Source organism: Pteropus vampyrus, unplaced genomic scaffold, assembly GCF_000151845.1.
Source record: "Pteropus vampyrus isolate Shadow unplaced genomic scaffold, Pvam_2.0 Scaffold167, whole genome shotgun sequence".
Taxonomy (NCBI): Eukaryota; Metazoa; Chordata; class Mammalia; order Chiroptera; family Pteropodidae; genus Pteropus; species Pteropus vampyrus.
Window position 1 is genome coordinate 239,079 of NW_011888948.1, and position 13,718 is coordinate 252,796.

Consider the following 13,718-nt stretch of genomic DNA (forward strand, 5'->3'; position numbering starts at 1 on the left):
TCTGTCTGTATGGCGATGCTCTAGCCAATATCTAAACTCCTAACCTCATCCAGCTACCCCACAGTCAATCCAAAATATATCTGGTTTTAGAATGATCCTCACATTGCTTCCTGTTGCATGAATTATATAAAGTAACACTTGTTAAATTGATACCTTAGTTTAATATAAGAAAAGGAGGAAATTACAGAGAAGAAAATGCTACTATATTGCCAGATCTTCAAGGTGACTAAAGCCCCTGAAAAGTGAAAGGAAAAACATGGGCAAGCCAATAAGAGAGACTAAATAGAAACAAGATTTGATGTGTGTCCAAGAAAAAGTTATAAGTTCTAATCTTTCTATCCTCCTATCTTCCTGAGATTATTTGGATATATCATTGTCAGTCATTCCCCAGAAACAGACTCCTTCCTATAGAGACCTGATTATTTTCAAGTTTCATTGACCTTTCCATGATCCCTTGACTCCATGGACATGTATCAGTTGTGATCTAAGCTTCATGAGTTTAGTGCATGTTATTTAGATGCTTCTTTGGAACTTGTACTTTAGTACAGCCACAGGATCAGGGTCACCATCATGGTCAGAGCCAGTCTTTTGAAGGATTAGATATATGTTTGTAGAGGGGTACAGGAGGGACATATCGTACCTCCCCACTCTCTTAAATTTATATCTTAATGATTCTGAACCATTTTTTGCTGAACTGAACAAGGCTCTTAAATTTTCTGACTTGGAAATAACTCAGACTTCTTATTACAGTCTAAGAGCAGCCTTAATAAACAAATGATCTTGTTTATTTATTGCCAGAACTTTATAAAATCAGTGTCAGCTTCCAACTTTTAATTTGCCTCATAATTAACAATCCCTTTCTGTAAGTCAACTGATTCAGCTTTCTTGCTGTGTTAGCTGTTCATTTTGCAGCTAGTTATTTTTGAGGGTACATTGCTTAATGTTAGACATTTATTGGTGCTTTACTGAACATTATACTGTATGCCAGAAGTCAGCATTGAGTTATATCTGCTTTAGTTTTTTTCATGCCAAGTATTTGGAGCCATACTCTATGGCAGTTTGAGACATATAGTTCTTGATTCTACAGTTCTTGATCTGCAGAAGAAAAGGACTAGCTTGACAGTGTGGTCCTCGATGTCTTAATTTCAATCACATTTCAGCTCAGTGTCATATTCTAATCACGTTTTAGTTTATACAAACTAGAGAGGTTTTATGGCCCAACTCTAGAAAGGGCATAAGACCAGCCTCTCTCCTTATTTATATTATTTTTTCCCTGTTTTAACTTCCCCTTTTCTTCAATTTGTTACCTATTTTGTTTGGGTCGGAGGGGTTAGTTTTTATATTTGGTGCTATTTATATCTCTTAAATCTTTAAATTATCTTTTAGAACATGTTTGGCTATTAAGTGATTCACTGACTGGTTTTCATATGATATTCCTCACTTAAGAAACTTTTAGAATCTTTCTTCCCAACAGTTTCAGTGAGATACATTTAGGTACATTTTCCTTTGTTATCATTATAACTACCAGATATTTGGGCTGTATTAATGTGAGGTCTTCCATCCAAATATTCAGTGCTTTTCAATTTATGCTTTATTGTCAAGTGAATTTTGGTATTATTGTGCTGCAGTTTTCTCATTCATTTTACAATTTGTAATATATCCTGAAGAACAGAAGCAGCATAATGTAAATAGTGAAGAGGATGGATTTTGAAGCTAGACCACTCAATTCTATTGACAGCTTACTAGCTGTGAGACTTTGCCAAGTTACTTAACCTCTTTGTATCTTAGCTTCCTCACTCGTAAAATGGAAATAATAGTTATTCAACTTCATAAGGATATTATGCAGATTGATTGATCTGTAAAACACTTAGATCATTGCCCAGTGAGTACTGATAAACAATGTCATCCAAGTATAGTGCTAATGCTTGTGTTGGCAAGCCTACCTGAAAATCAGTAGTTCAGGAATACTAATAGTTAATGTGTTAAAATGTTACCAAGAAGTCCAAACAATTGGTATGACATGTCATGCTATTAGTATAAGAGAGCCCTCTGCAAATATTTGATACAGTGTTGTGAAAATAAAAATCAGGTGCATTTTAAGTTTGCTAATATTGTCATATAATCAGTGAAAAAGAGAAAATGAAAAATATGCTCATCACTGCATAATGCATTCCTATAATTGTAATGTTCTTAATGCATCCTCTCACTTAATATTTATATCTATTAGGAAAGGTGATTGACTAATATTTATTAGGAAAGGTGATTGACTAATGTATATTCTTGAATTAATAAAGTCTTTAGGACACATAAAAATACATCTATCTTATATTTTCTTTATTGTAACTGAAAGATCCTTGAAAGTATGGATAATGTCACAACTCCTGGACATTAGAACTTGGTGACAACTGTGAGGATAGTTGAGTATAGTAAGGGTAAAGAGCTAAGTCTTATTATAAGAATGTTGAAGACACTTGAATATACTGAACAGGACAGAAATAACCAATAAAGCAAACCCAGTGAAGGAGGAAGTGGAGATCAAATCAAGAGTAGAAGTGGAGAGATAGCTTTGACTTAGTGAAGGAACAATGATTCTTCCGAAAATAACATTGCAAGGATTCAGTTTAATGCTGAGACGTGGTTGAGGTCAGATTGGCAGGTGGGGGCCTTCAAGAGTGGTGAGGATCTCTGATAATCACTCTAGAAACTAGAGATAAATTTCTGAAAGATTCCTGAGCAGTGTTGACAGCTGAGTTAAAGTTGGAAATAACTAAATTTATAAACATGCCAGTCTGAGTACTATTTGATTTCTGCAGTTCAGATCTAAGAGAAGAGATGGTAATTATCTGATTGATTAAAATTGCACATTTTCAGGGGAGAAGTAAAAGGAAGACATGGAAGGGGGAGGAAATCAGTCTCTAAAGGCAACATTGGATCAGGAGAAAGGGGAGATTATTATGAGGAAAAACACATGTGGTATAAGAAAAAACTGGAGAGATGAAAGATACGATGGCCAGAGACTGCAACATGAAAGTTTTAAGATTTCAAAGGTGAGATAGTGAAATTCTAAGTGATAAGTTTCAGGATGTGTCTTTGAACACAGGTTACTAAAAACAGAATGGAAGAGAAGAATTCAAGAAAGTTTAAGTCTAGGTTTTTGAGACATTAACGTCATAATGCTGATGCAGAAAAGTGCAGATAGAGAAAAAAGGAACTGTGAACATGACGCCAAAGTTCTCGGTAAATGAGGACTGAGCGTGCCAGCAGTGAGAAAGGGGTAGAGGGTGGCATACTCATATGATATGATCTCAAAAAAGAAACTTTAGCATGAAACGGTAACAACAGTGGCAATGGGAAGCAGCCTTAGGGTATCAAGAGACTGCCTCAGGAGACAATGGAAAGCCTCTGCTCCCAGGGGCTGCTAGAAACTCTCCTAGAGGAGAGCCAGGTTTCATTTAAAGGGAAACACATGAACAGATGTTCTGTGAAAAGGTTTAGATGGACATAAGGGAATTTATAATAGAGGGGAAAGTTTTAGTGAGCACAATGGAAAGAATTGAGAAGATCATCAGTTAAAGAGTCAAGAAATGGAAACATGGCTATGTGAGAATATGATCCAAAATGAGGACGTGGGCTGCAAGGGCTTGCTTTGTTTAGAGATTGAAGATCAGAGGCATAGGAGTTACAGAGAGGCTGAGTCCAACAGTTACCAGCAGATTCTGTTAACATTCTGTTATTGTTGAGTCTTGCATTTCAGGCCAGCCTTGCCTTGTAGTAGGAACTCAGAAGTTAACAGTTAACCCGTCCCCACATGTGAGAACGATCTTTTAGTGTTTTATCTCCTTTGGGGTATCTGCCATGTATTTATTGAAATCAAGTTACCCCTTGTCAGTTCTTTTCCACTTTTTTGGGAGACTGGCTCTTTAACATGGTTTACTTTTTTTTTTTTTTTTAAATATAGCCTTATTGTTAGATAATTCTGGCTTTGCCTCATTGTGTGCCCTTGGCAAATTACTTAACTGCATTCTCCTTCAGATTCTTTAACTGATGAGGCCTACTTCAGTTATTGTGAGGATTAAGTGAGTTAACTCATGTAAAACACTCCAGATGGTCCCTGGCACATAGCGTGCACTATATAATTTTTATTTTTAAAAACATAGTGAACATACTTACAATATTAACTATCATTTATTGAATGGTGCCAACCAGTATAATTGGTACTTTAAATTTATCTATTTTGATTCTTACAACAATTCTACAAAGTTGATTATTTTAACCTTTTACAGAAGGAAAACAGATTCAAAGAGCAATAAATTGCCTTGCTAATAAATATCGAAGCTGTTATTAAAACTTACATCTTTTTGTTGCAGGACAGGACAAATTTCCCCGAGTAGGGGGTGGCGGGGAGACTGAACTCTGCACCGAGAGAAGAGGGTCCTTTGGCAGAGTGTGTGGAAGGAATTCAGCACACTCCAAAGTTAGAGTCAAAAAGAAAGTTTATCACAAAAGGGGCAACACTCCACAGACAGAGTGTTGTCTCCTCTCAGAGACAGAGAGAGAGACAGAGACAGTAAAGGCACTGAAAGGGAAAGTGAGAGACTGAGTGAAGGCACTGAGCGGGACTCAGAGGGACAGGGACAGTAGAGACAAGGACAGTGAGAGAGACAGAAAAGTAACTGGGAGAGACAGTGAGAGTTCAGGGAATTCAGTTTATATATCGTTCTTTAGTTCCTGTGAGTTATAGTTTAAAAGACTTTGTTAACCCATTTCCTTTGATATGGACATACAGTGAGGAAGAAGAATTTGTAGCCTGAAAAGGTAAGAATATGTAGAGCAAAAAGCCTGCTGGCAATTCCCAGCTTTAATCCATTGGTTCCCCACGGTTTTAGCTATAGGGAATGACTGTTGGTTTGGTTCTGTTTCTCCTTCTCAGGGGTGGGGAATGAGTTGTTAGCATCCCAGCAGAAATATTCCTTTGTTCTGAAGGTGTCCTCTTGGCCTGGCTGCAGGGCTGATCAGCATAGTGCAGTCTCTGATTGTGGCTTGATTAACATTTTAATTCTCTCGCCTCCTCCCTATATTATTTTGATACCAAAATCCATTTTCTTTCCATTGTGTAACTTGTTACAAATCACAGTCATTATCATTACCTGTATATTTGTGTTAACTATTAATAAATTTCCTTAACTTACATAGCACAATAAAATAATGAAAAGACCTTCAAAACTTTTTACAGTCTTCCTCTCTCTTGTAATCTTTGATGTCATTCCTGGTCTCCATGGGTAAGAATGCCATCTACCAAGTATCTATATTAATGTCCAAGTTAAATCGTTAAAAAGATAGATAGATAGATAGATACCCACCTCCCTCCCGCCAAAAAAAAAAAAAACAAATCCAGAAAAAGTAAAACCAACAGTAAAAGTGGCAGCCTTTATTGGCTTGAGAGGTTAAGTGCCAGCCTAACATATAAACCCCACATTTGAGGAACACGTTGAATCAAGCTTATATTTTTAGTCAGTTCTTTGTGAGCATTCCTTAAGGGTTGAGTATGGAGAGTGGATCAAATTACACAAGGATGTGTCAGAGCAGATCTTCCAAATTAATGTTATATGTATCCTAAACTTTTCTAAATGAAAAGTAGCAGGCTGGATAATAAAATTTGAATTGGAAGATTGTGCCTGTGATGTTATTAGAGGAAAGTGTAAACAAAGAGAATTGTTTTACATCGCATATATACTTTTGTATGCATATTTTGATGAGCTTTGAGTTGATTCTTAAGGAAGTCTGAAAGATGGTGAGATTCAAGGCAGTGGCAGTGAAAATCCTTTAATCATTTACTATATTCAAACGCTGTCAGCAGGACATTTGCTTTTTCTCCTCTTCCCTTTCCGCGGGTCACTGCAGGTCACGTGATGGGCATCATGTGACTCGGTCAAAGGATCTTTTCCTCTCACAGCTTTGCAAAAAAAAAAAAAAATACCCAGCCGTTCTCCAATTAAAGCTGTTAACGTGTACTACGCTGTTTCCTTGTTGGATTTTCTTGTTCTCTGCTGCCACTGTAAAAACAAAATGAGTGGTAAGATTGCTGTTTTTGAACATTCTACTTTTATTTTAAACACAGAAGGCATTGTATTAAGCTAAAGTCATGCTGTGTGTGTGCGTGCGTGTGTTTTCAATAGATGCCAAATCTATCGCTATAAAAATATTTTAAATTGTTGCCATGTAGTTATAAAAAGATCAAACTCTAGAGTTGAACTGATTTTATATTCCACAAACTGTTTCTTTCCAGAATTTTTATTTTACTAGGTTTTTTATTTTTACAACTAAAATCTGAAAATTGGCATCAGATAATTGGGAAGCCATTGTGAAAGCTTGCTTATACAGGGAACGTGTAGCATGCCAACAGCCCGTTGCATTTTCAGAATTTAAACTCAGAAAAATTTGTAGTTTTGTTTTTTAAAAACTCTTAAATGTTAATGTATGCTAATAAAAAATAGAATGTAATTTATACTAGATGGAATATCATCTTTATTAAGTCATTGATGACACTTTTCAAGAATTGAGGTGAGGGGCTTCTCAATTTCTTAAGACAATTGAAGAGAGTTGTTTCCTCTTCTGCAATATTTTGGAATCGGAAATATGCCATTAAAAAATAAAGAATAGCTCTGTGACTCTGGGCAGATTTTGCTCAAATCTTGTAGACTTAAGTTGCTAGGTGTATCTACAATTGTTCAGATATAGCTATTCTTGTGCAGATGTGCATATAATGATACAATCTATAACGGGTTTAGCTTCTTGGCTGGAACAAAATCTTCATTGTTTTTAATTAAGGGTTGTAGTTAATCTTTTAGTACTTCTTAAATTAAAAGTATTGTTGAGACTAAGGAGGTAGTCATTTGCAGCATTAAGTATGTAAAGTTTTAGAGTTTTGCTACTATAGACAAGAATAGCAACAGAAATAGTACTATAAATATTATAGTTCCAAACATCAATACTTGTATTTACTGTGTTGATACAATGGTAGTTTTATGTGTTTTGTATTGAATATTACTTCACACCAATATTTTAGATATTAAATATGGGATTCATGAATTGTCTTTTTTTAAAAATCTAACCATGTACCATTTCTGCCTCAGGATAAGAAAATTTACTTAGTGCAGTGAAATGATTACTTCCTAAGGAAATAAGTTAATCATTATTCTTGGACTGAAACTAAAATGCATTTACTGCTGGTTTATTTTAGGTTGGGTTCGTTTTCTGTTTTCAGTATCATACTTAAATATAATTAAAGGATAAAGCAGAATTTTGTGCTACTAAATTATAAACTATTTGGCAGCTTTCAAGGTATAAAATGGTTTGAATTATAACTATACGGTATTTATTTATTCATATTTTTGGTAAAAGAAGGGCAAACCAAAACAATTATGTCATTTTACAAGTTTAAATGTAATCAGCAGTAACTTTTTTATTCTAATGGCTATAAAGCAAAAAAAAAAAACAAAACATACTGATGCCTTGATGAACTATAGTCACTGGCACATATAGTAGAAGCTCTATAAATGTTAAACTTCTTTATTAAGATTACAACAAGATTTTCAAGGAATTTTCTTTTTGATTCTCAGCTAAATTTCACATATTAGAATTCAGAAAACTAATTTACTATATTTTTATGTAAATTAGCTAATCGAAGTAGGCCAGCATTAGTATCAAACTGTTCTCATTTTTTTTGAGTCCAGCATATGGAAGTGAGTTTTGGATGAAACCTTTATTGCCTAAAGATATATAAAGCACTTCACAAGTTTTATTTAGTAAATTGTTTGGCATGTTGTCTTTAAGGAATTTTTGTTATTTCTTTTTCTTTATTTTTCAAGACTGTAAAGATAATGAGGCCTTAATTTTCCATAGAAGCATCAGAGCATTCTTAAGTCTCAAATTACATCAGTTGCCAATAATGCATAGTATTTCAATGTTTACTAAATATGTAGTAGCATATAGTACAGATATATACTTAGAAATGAAATTGCCTGGTTTTAGGTAAGCTTAACCTTTCTGCCTCAATTTTCACATCAGGAAAATGGGAGTAATAATAATATTTTCCTAATAGAATGAGTAAGAGGAGAAAAAAATGCATAAAGGGCCTTGCACACAGTAAGTCACTATTAGCTAGATATATAATTACCTGTTGTAAGATAATCTGAACAATTTCATGTATTTGGTGGGCTTATTTTGGATGGGAAGAGTATTTTGTTGAGAAGTTATTTTTACAATAATATATTACATAGCGTAATTTGGTTGTCTGTGCCCCGCTGCCCACATACACGTTCACTCCTTCCTCTTAACCACTTGAATTTTTTCCCTACTTCCTTCCTTCCCTGCTCCTTCTCTTCCCATTCTCCCACCCATTCTTTCCCCTCCCCTTCTCTCCCTTCCAGCCCTCTTCACACTCTTCTTCCTTACCCTCTACTATTTATTACCTCTCCTTCTTTGCCCCTTCTTCTCACCCCTCTTGCCTTTACCCTTTACCCTTCCCTTCTTATTTCCTCTACTCTTTCCCCCCTTAACACTGTTTAGTATTCCCCTTGTGGGCCCTTTTTCCTACATTCTCTTTTCTCTTTCCTTCCCTACCTCTCAACATCCCTTTCCCTACCCATCACCACCACTTTGTTGTTTGGTTGTCATCCCTTCCCCTTCCCTACAAAGAGAGTGGCTTTAATCTGAATTTTCCAGTAACTTCCCTGCTCTTTATTCTGTTTTTCTGAAATACGTGTAATGTTACCAGTGAAATTTGTTTCTTTTCTGTCCTATGATTAAGCTTTTCCTTCTTCATTTCTTTTATAACTGAGATCCCTATATGTCCTGCAGGTTGAAGTCTACATATAAAAGGAACTCTTTTCCCCATTACATTCTTCATCAGACTGTTGGGTAACTTTATTTCATTAGAAATGAGTAAGGTTCTGAGGTTTCGTTTCAAGTTATTGAAAACTAATTCCAGAGACAGTACAGTCTAAAGTTAAAAAAAAAAATCTGAAGGTGAGATTTTTCTTTTTAAGTTACATAAAGCAAGTAAGATTTCACTTCCTAGAAAGAAAAAAAAAATCTTCCAAAAGTACCTGTTTTATCTCAGAAAGGTTAAGAAAGTAAACAAGAGAATATTTAGAGAAGTTGTTCAGAAAGGGTAACACTATAAAATGAAGGGAAATGTAGAATAAAAAGCTGAATTTTCTTTTTTTTTTTTTTAAGAACTTTTCAGTATAAGAAACAAAAAAATTTTCTGTGCCTAAATATACATGTATGGTATTCCTCTTAACTTTGTTTTCAGGCTCCCACAGACATGACTTACACATTACATAAGGAAGCATTTAATCCTAACAAAGCAAGTTTCAAATTTCTAACTATATTCTTCTATATTGCTTTTCCCTCTTGACTTTTTCTGATTTTTACTGTTGCTTTTCAAAAATTTACTTTTCGTATCTTTCATTGATTTTATATGCAAAGTTTGATTTTATTTTTCTCTAGGTCAGTTTCTAACCCTGCACAATAATAAGAACCACCTGGGATATTTGTAAAGTAAATATACTGATTCAAGACCCCCACTTACTATAAGCATACTAAATAAGGATCTTCAGGAGAGCCTGGAAATCTGTGTATTTTAAAAAGCTCCCCAGGTGATTATTATGATCACCAGACAGGTTTGAGAAACACAATTGCAGGTAAAGAGTAATCAGTGCACTTTGTAAAATAAACTTTTATGTTTTATAACAGATGAATCATCTAATTTTTTTTTTCATAGTAATACAGTCCCTATTAGTTTGAGTGTTTAGATGAGTATTCAAGTGTAAATTAAATTGTTTGCAACCTTAGCTTACTAAGTAATCCTGGATTAATACGTCATTTCTGTGGCCCATTCAGGTCCTGCTCAGGTTCCAATGATGTCTCCAAATGGTTCTGTGCCTCCTATTTACGTGCCTCCTGGATATGCCCCACAGGTATGTTTTTATATTAGTTTTGTTTTTATACCTTTATAATAGTGATCATAATATTTACTGTTTATCTTAATTTCGATAAAAAATACAGTTTAAGAGCCAAAGCGTACCCAGTTTAATATGTCTTTGGTAAATCCATTTCAACTATTTAAATACATTTAGTATATTCGAAAATGAGGAAACAAATGAGGAATTGGCAGCATTCATCATTTGGCCTTGTTTTGAGGTGTTGAATTATAATAGAGAACTCCATAGTTTTATCTCCCTGAATATGTGAATAATGTAAATAATATCTTAAGGTTTAAGTGCCTGCACTAACATTTTTTTTAAATTAATGATTTGCTTAGAAGTAACCCAAGATAATACTTCCAGCCATATTCATACAGTGGCTCTCAGACATCCATAATAATTGTATGGCACATTGTGGTAAATAAAAGAGAATTGAGACCTATAGACAAACAACCCTAAGGTCTAAAGAGATCAGATATTGCTACTTACCTGTAACCCTTTCCTGCATACCAGTTGGGAAGCTCTGACTTAAAAAATAAAGTATAGCTTACTTATTTCCACAGGCAAACTGAATTAAACTGTAAGTTCTGTAGGTGTTCAATATCTTCTGCTACTGAAATTCTGTGTAGTCTGTACTTATTGCCTCAAATCCTTTTGGAAATACCCAGTTTCTTTTCCTAACAATAAATTTATACTTGAAATTTTTTTCAAGCCTGCTCTCACTTCCTCCTAAATCATGCCAGGATATTGGTGGGATATTATGGTGGATTCACTACCCATTCTGAGAATAGAAGTAGTATGAAAATTAGTCAGAAAACCTGGATTTATATCTTATTTCAAACCCTTGCTGGCTGCATGGCCTTGGACAAATTAACTTTTTTGAGTCTTAGCGTTCTCATTGTAAGATGAGATGATAACATATTTGAAAGTACTTTGTAAGCTTTTCAGAAAAACATTCTGCCCACTATCTCTACTTTTGTTTAACACACTGACTCTTTAATTTATTGGACTGTGCATTCTGCCTATATTACCCTACTAAATCTGTTCCCTGATAGTGTACCAACCCCAAAGGCCTTTTTTCCAGACTGATCCTTTTTGACCTCTGAACATTTGACACCATTGATATGAGTTACCCCAGATTTCCTTGACATAATGCTGTCCTGATTCTTTGTTTCTCTGGTTGCTTCTTCTCAGACCTTCCTCTACTTACATAACACCATACCTAGTTTTTCCTCTCTAGCATAGTTCAGTTCAACAAACAGTATTGACAGTTAATATCAACAGACAGCTCTGTATTGGGTGCTAGTATCATAAAGGTGATTAAGACAGATTTTTTCAATGCAATTATAGGGTATCCTGCTGTTCTCTCAACTAACAGTACCTTTTATTTTTATGGCATATTCCTGCCCTTCTCATTTCACTCAGTCATGACCTCCCAGTAGCAGCTTTCCTTGAACCTTTCCAGCTTCCTCCTCTTTTGGGTTCTCATGGCACATTGTATAGATTTCTATTTCAGTGACTGTATCACACTGTTAATAAATTATCTTTTCCTGAGAAGATTATGAATTCTTACAATTCCCATATTGAACAGTATATGAGCACAGTGCTCATATATACCACTTTTTTAGGTGCTTGGGATATATCCATGAATAAAACAGGCAAAAACCTCTGTCCCTCTGTAGTTTACATTTTTGTGGGGAAAAGCAAACAAAAAATATAATAAATGTATAAATTACATAATGTATTAGGTGGTGAGTAATTGGGGGGAAGTGGAATAGAGCTGGTTACATTTTGAAATAGGGTGGTCAGAATAGGCCTTTTTGGAAAGGTGACATTTAAACCAAATCTTGAAGGTTAGCCATGCATTTATTTGGAGGAAGAGGATTCTGGGAACAGAAACAGCCTGTTCAAATGGCCTGAGATGAGAACATGCCTGGGAACAAATGGCAAGGAGGCCACTGTGGCTAGACTGAGTCCTCAAGGCAGAAAAATAGTAAGTAATGAGGTCAAAGAGGTAACAGGACCAGATAATACAGGACTCATACTCATCTTTATTTCCTCAGTGCTGAGTATATTGCTTGTCATATAGTAGGAGTTTAATAAATACTTATAAACCAATCAAATCATTATCCAAGTTAAGGTTCTGTATCTTTAGGCCAAAAAAACACTAAAATAATCTTCCTGTATTCTTCCTATAATCTTTTTTGATCTGCTCACTTCTGTGCTCATAAAGAGCCTTTAATTGGCTTGTTCACTCAATGAAGTCTGGATTTCTTGACATGTAAGACCTTACATAATTCTGTTTTGATACTTTAGCATTCTACTCAACATAATGGGAATAGTGAAACTTAATTTTTTAGTTATGGACATAACTTTTATTGGATCACAAAAATGAATCATTTTTAAAAATTATTATTTTAAAAAATTTTTATTCACCATTATACTATATGTGATACTGTTTAATATGATAGGAAGACCTAAAGCTAATTAAAATGATATGCATGAAACAAAATAAAATTGTTCACCAGAAGTTTAAATATAAAGGAATATTAACTTTTCAAACAAAGAAATGGAAAAAATATTTACCGATAAAGAACAAATACAATTGTATATTTTAAACTATTTTTGAGGTCATTATTATGTAGAGAACTTGGAAAATATATAAAAGGGTAAAGAAAAAATTACATCGAATGTTGTAACCCAGAGCTACTTTCTGTAAACATTTAGTTTATTTCCCTTTAGCCCTTTTTCTAATTAAAAACATAATTTAGACATTACCTTAATGAGCTTTATTATTATAATTTAACAAATAAGAAAGAATTTTGTGAGACATTGACATAACACATAGAGGCAGAAATACTTGCCAATTGAACTAAGGTAACAAATGAGGAAACAAACAAAAACTGTAAAACGCAAACATAAAGCAATTGATGACATCATGCAAAGGTCACAGGAGTAGAAGGAACTTAGTTTACTAGCAAATAATACTAACTTGTAGTCATTAAGAGCATTGCAGAGGAATGACATCAGAAGCATGGCGGATGAGAGATGTCCCCAGATCTCTCCCCTTGAAATAACGATAAGCTGAACATCTAAAACTCAACAAATAAAACCTAACCTGCACATAAGCATGTCTGAGTGAGTAATCTGCTCATAAAAGCTACCTGAGGTCAGAACTGGGAGAGCTAGGGGATAGACTGAGAGGAACAAAGAAGATGCATCTTGGAGCCAGAACTCCCTGCAGGAGGAGGGGGAGGGGCAGAAATTGCGGCCAGTTCCAGAGCAGTACTGCCTGAAAAATCTGTGAGCTCCCTGCAGTGGAGCCCAGGAGTCAGGGCAGAAAGCTGAGAGAGGACTAACTGCTAGAGGGGCAACAGCTGAGTCTTAGCAGCTGTGGTTGCTAAGCACGAGGCTGAGACATGGACACTGGCAGAAACCCCCACCCACCAACCCACAGTGCGCCCTCTGCCCCACATCTTCCAAGACCAAACACCGTGGAGCCCCAAGGGAATTTGAGCAAACACTACTAAAATTGTGGCTAACATTGACAGGAACTGAGACTGAAGGTAGCGATTATGATGAATATTTATGAGAAAAATATCACAAAGCAGGGATCAAAGAGGCTTGGACACCACCTACTGGAAATCAAAAGAAAAACACCATAGCAACAAGCTGAGGAGAGACCTCTAAATAATCTTTTTGGGGGGAAAAACAAACAAACAAAAAAAA

The 13,718-nt window shown here is 35.1% G+C and overlaps 1 protein-coding gene across 2 annotated transcripts in view; it reads left to right on the forward strand.

Moving 5' to 3' along the window:
- The window catches only part of FNDC3A (fibronectin type III domain containing 3A), a 196,842-nt gene that overhangs the window by 106,992 nt on the left and 76,132 nt on the right, over window positions 1-13,718 (forward strand). The window contains exons 1-2 of one of the 2 annotated variants that reach the window (XM_011370297.2): window positions 5,931-6,073; window positions 9,907-9,983. In XM_011370297.2, coding sequence (XP_011368599.1) covers window positions 6,067-6,073; window positions 9,907-9,983 — 84 coding nt within the window. In that variant the 5' untranslated portion in view covers window positions 5,931-6,066. Of the gene's footprint in view, window positions 1-5,930; window positions 6,074-9,906; window positions 9,984-13,718 lie in introns of those variants that run through there. The other variant, XM_011370296.2, reaches the window with a different exon arrangement.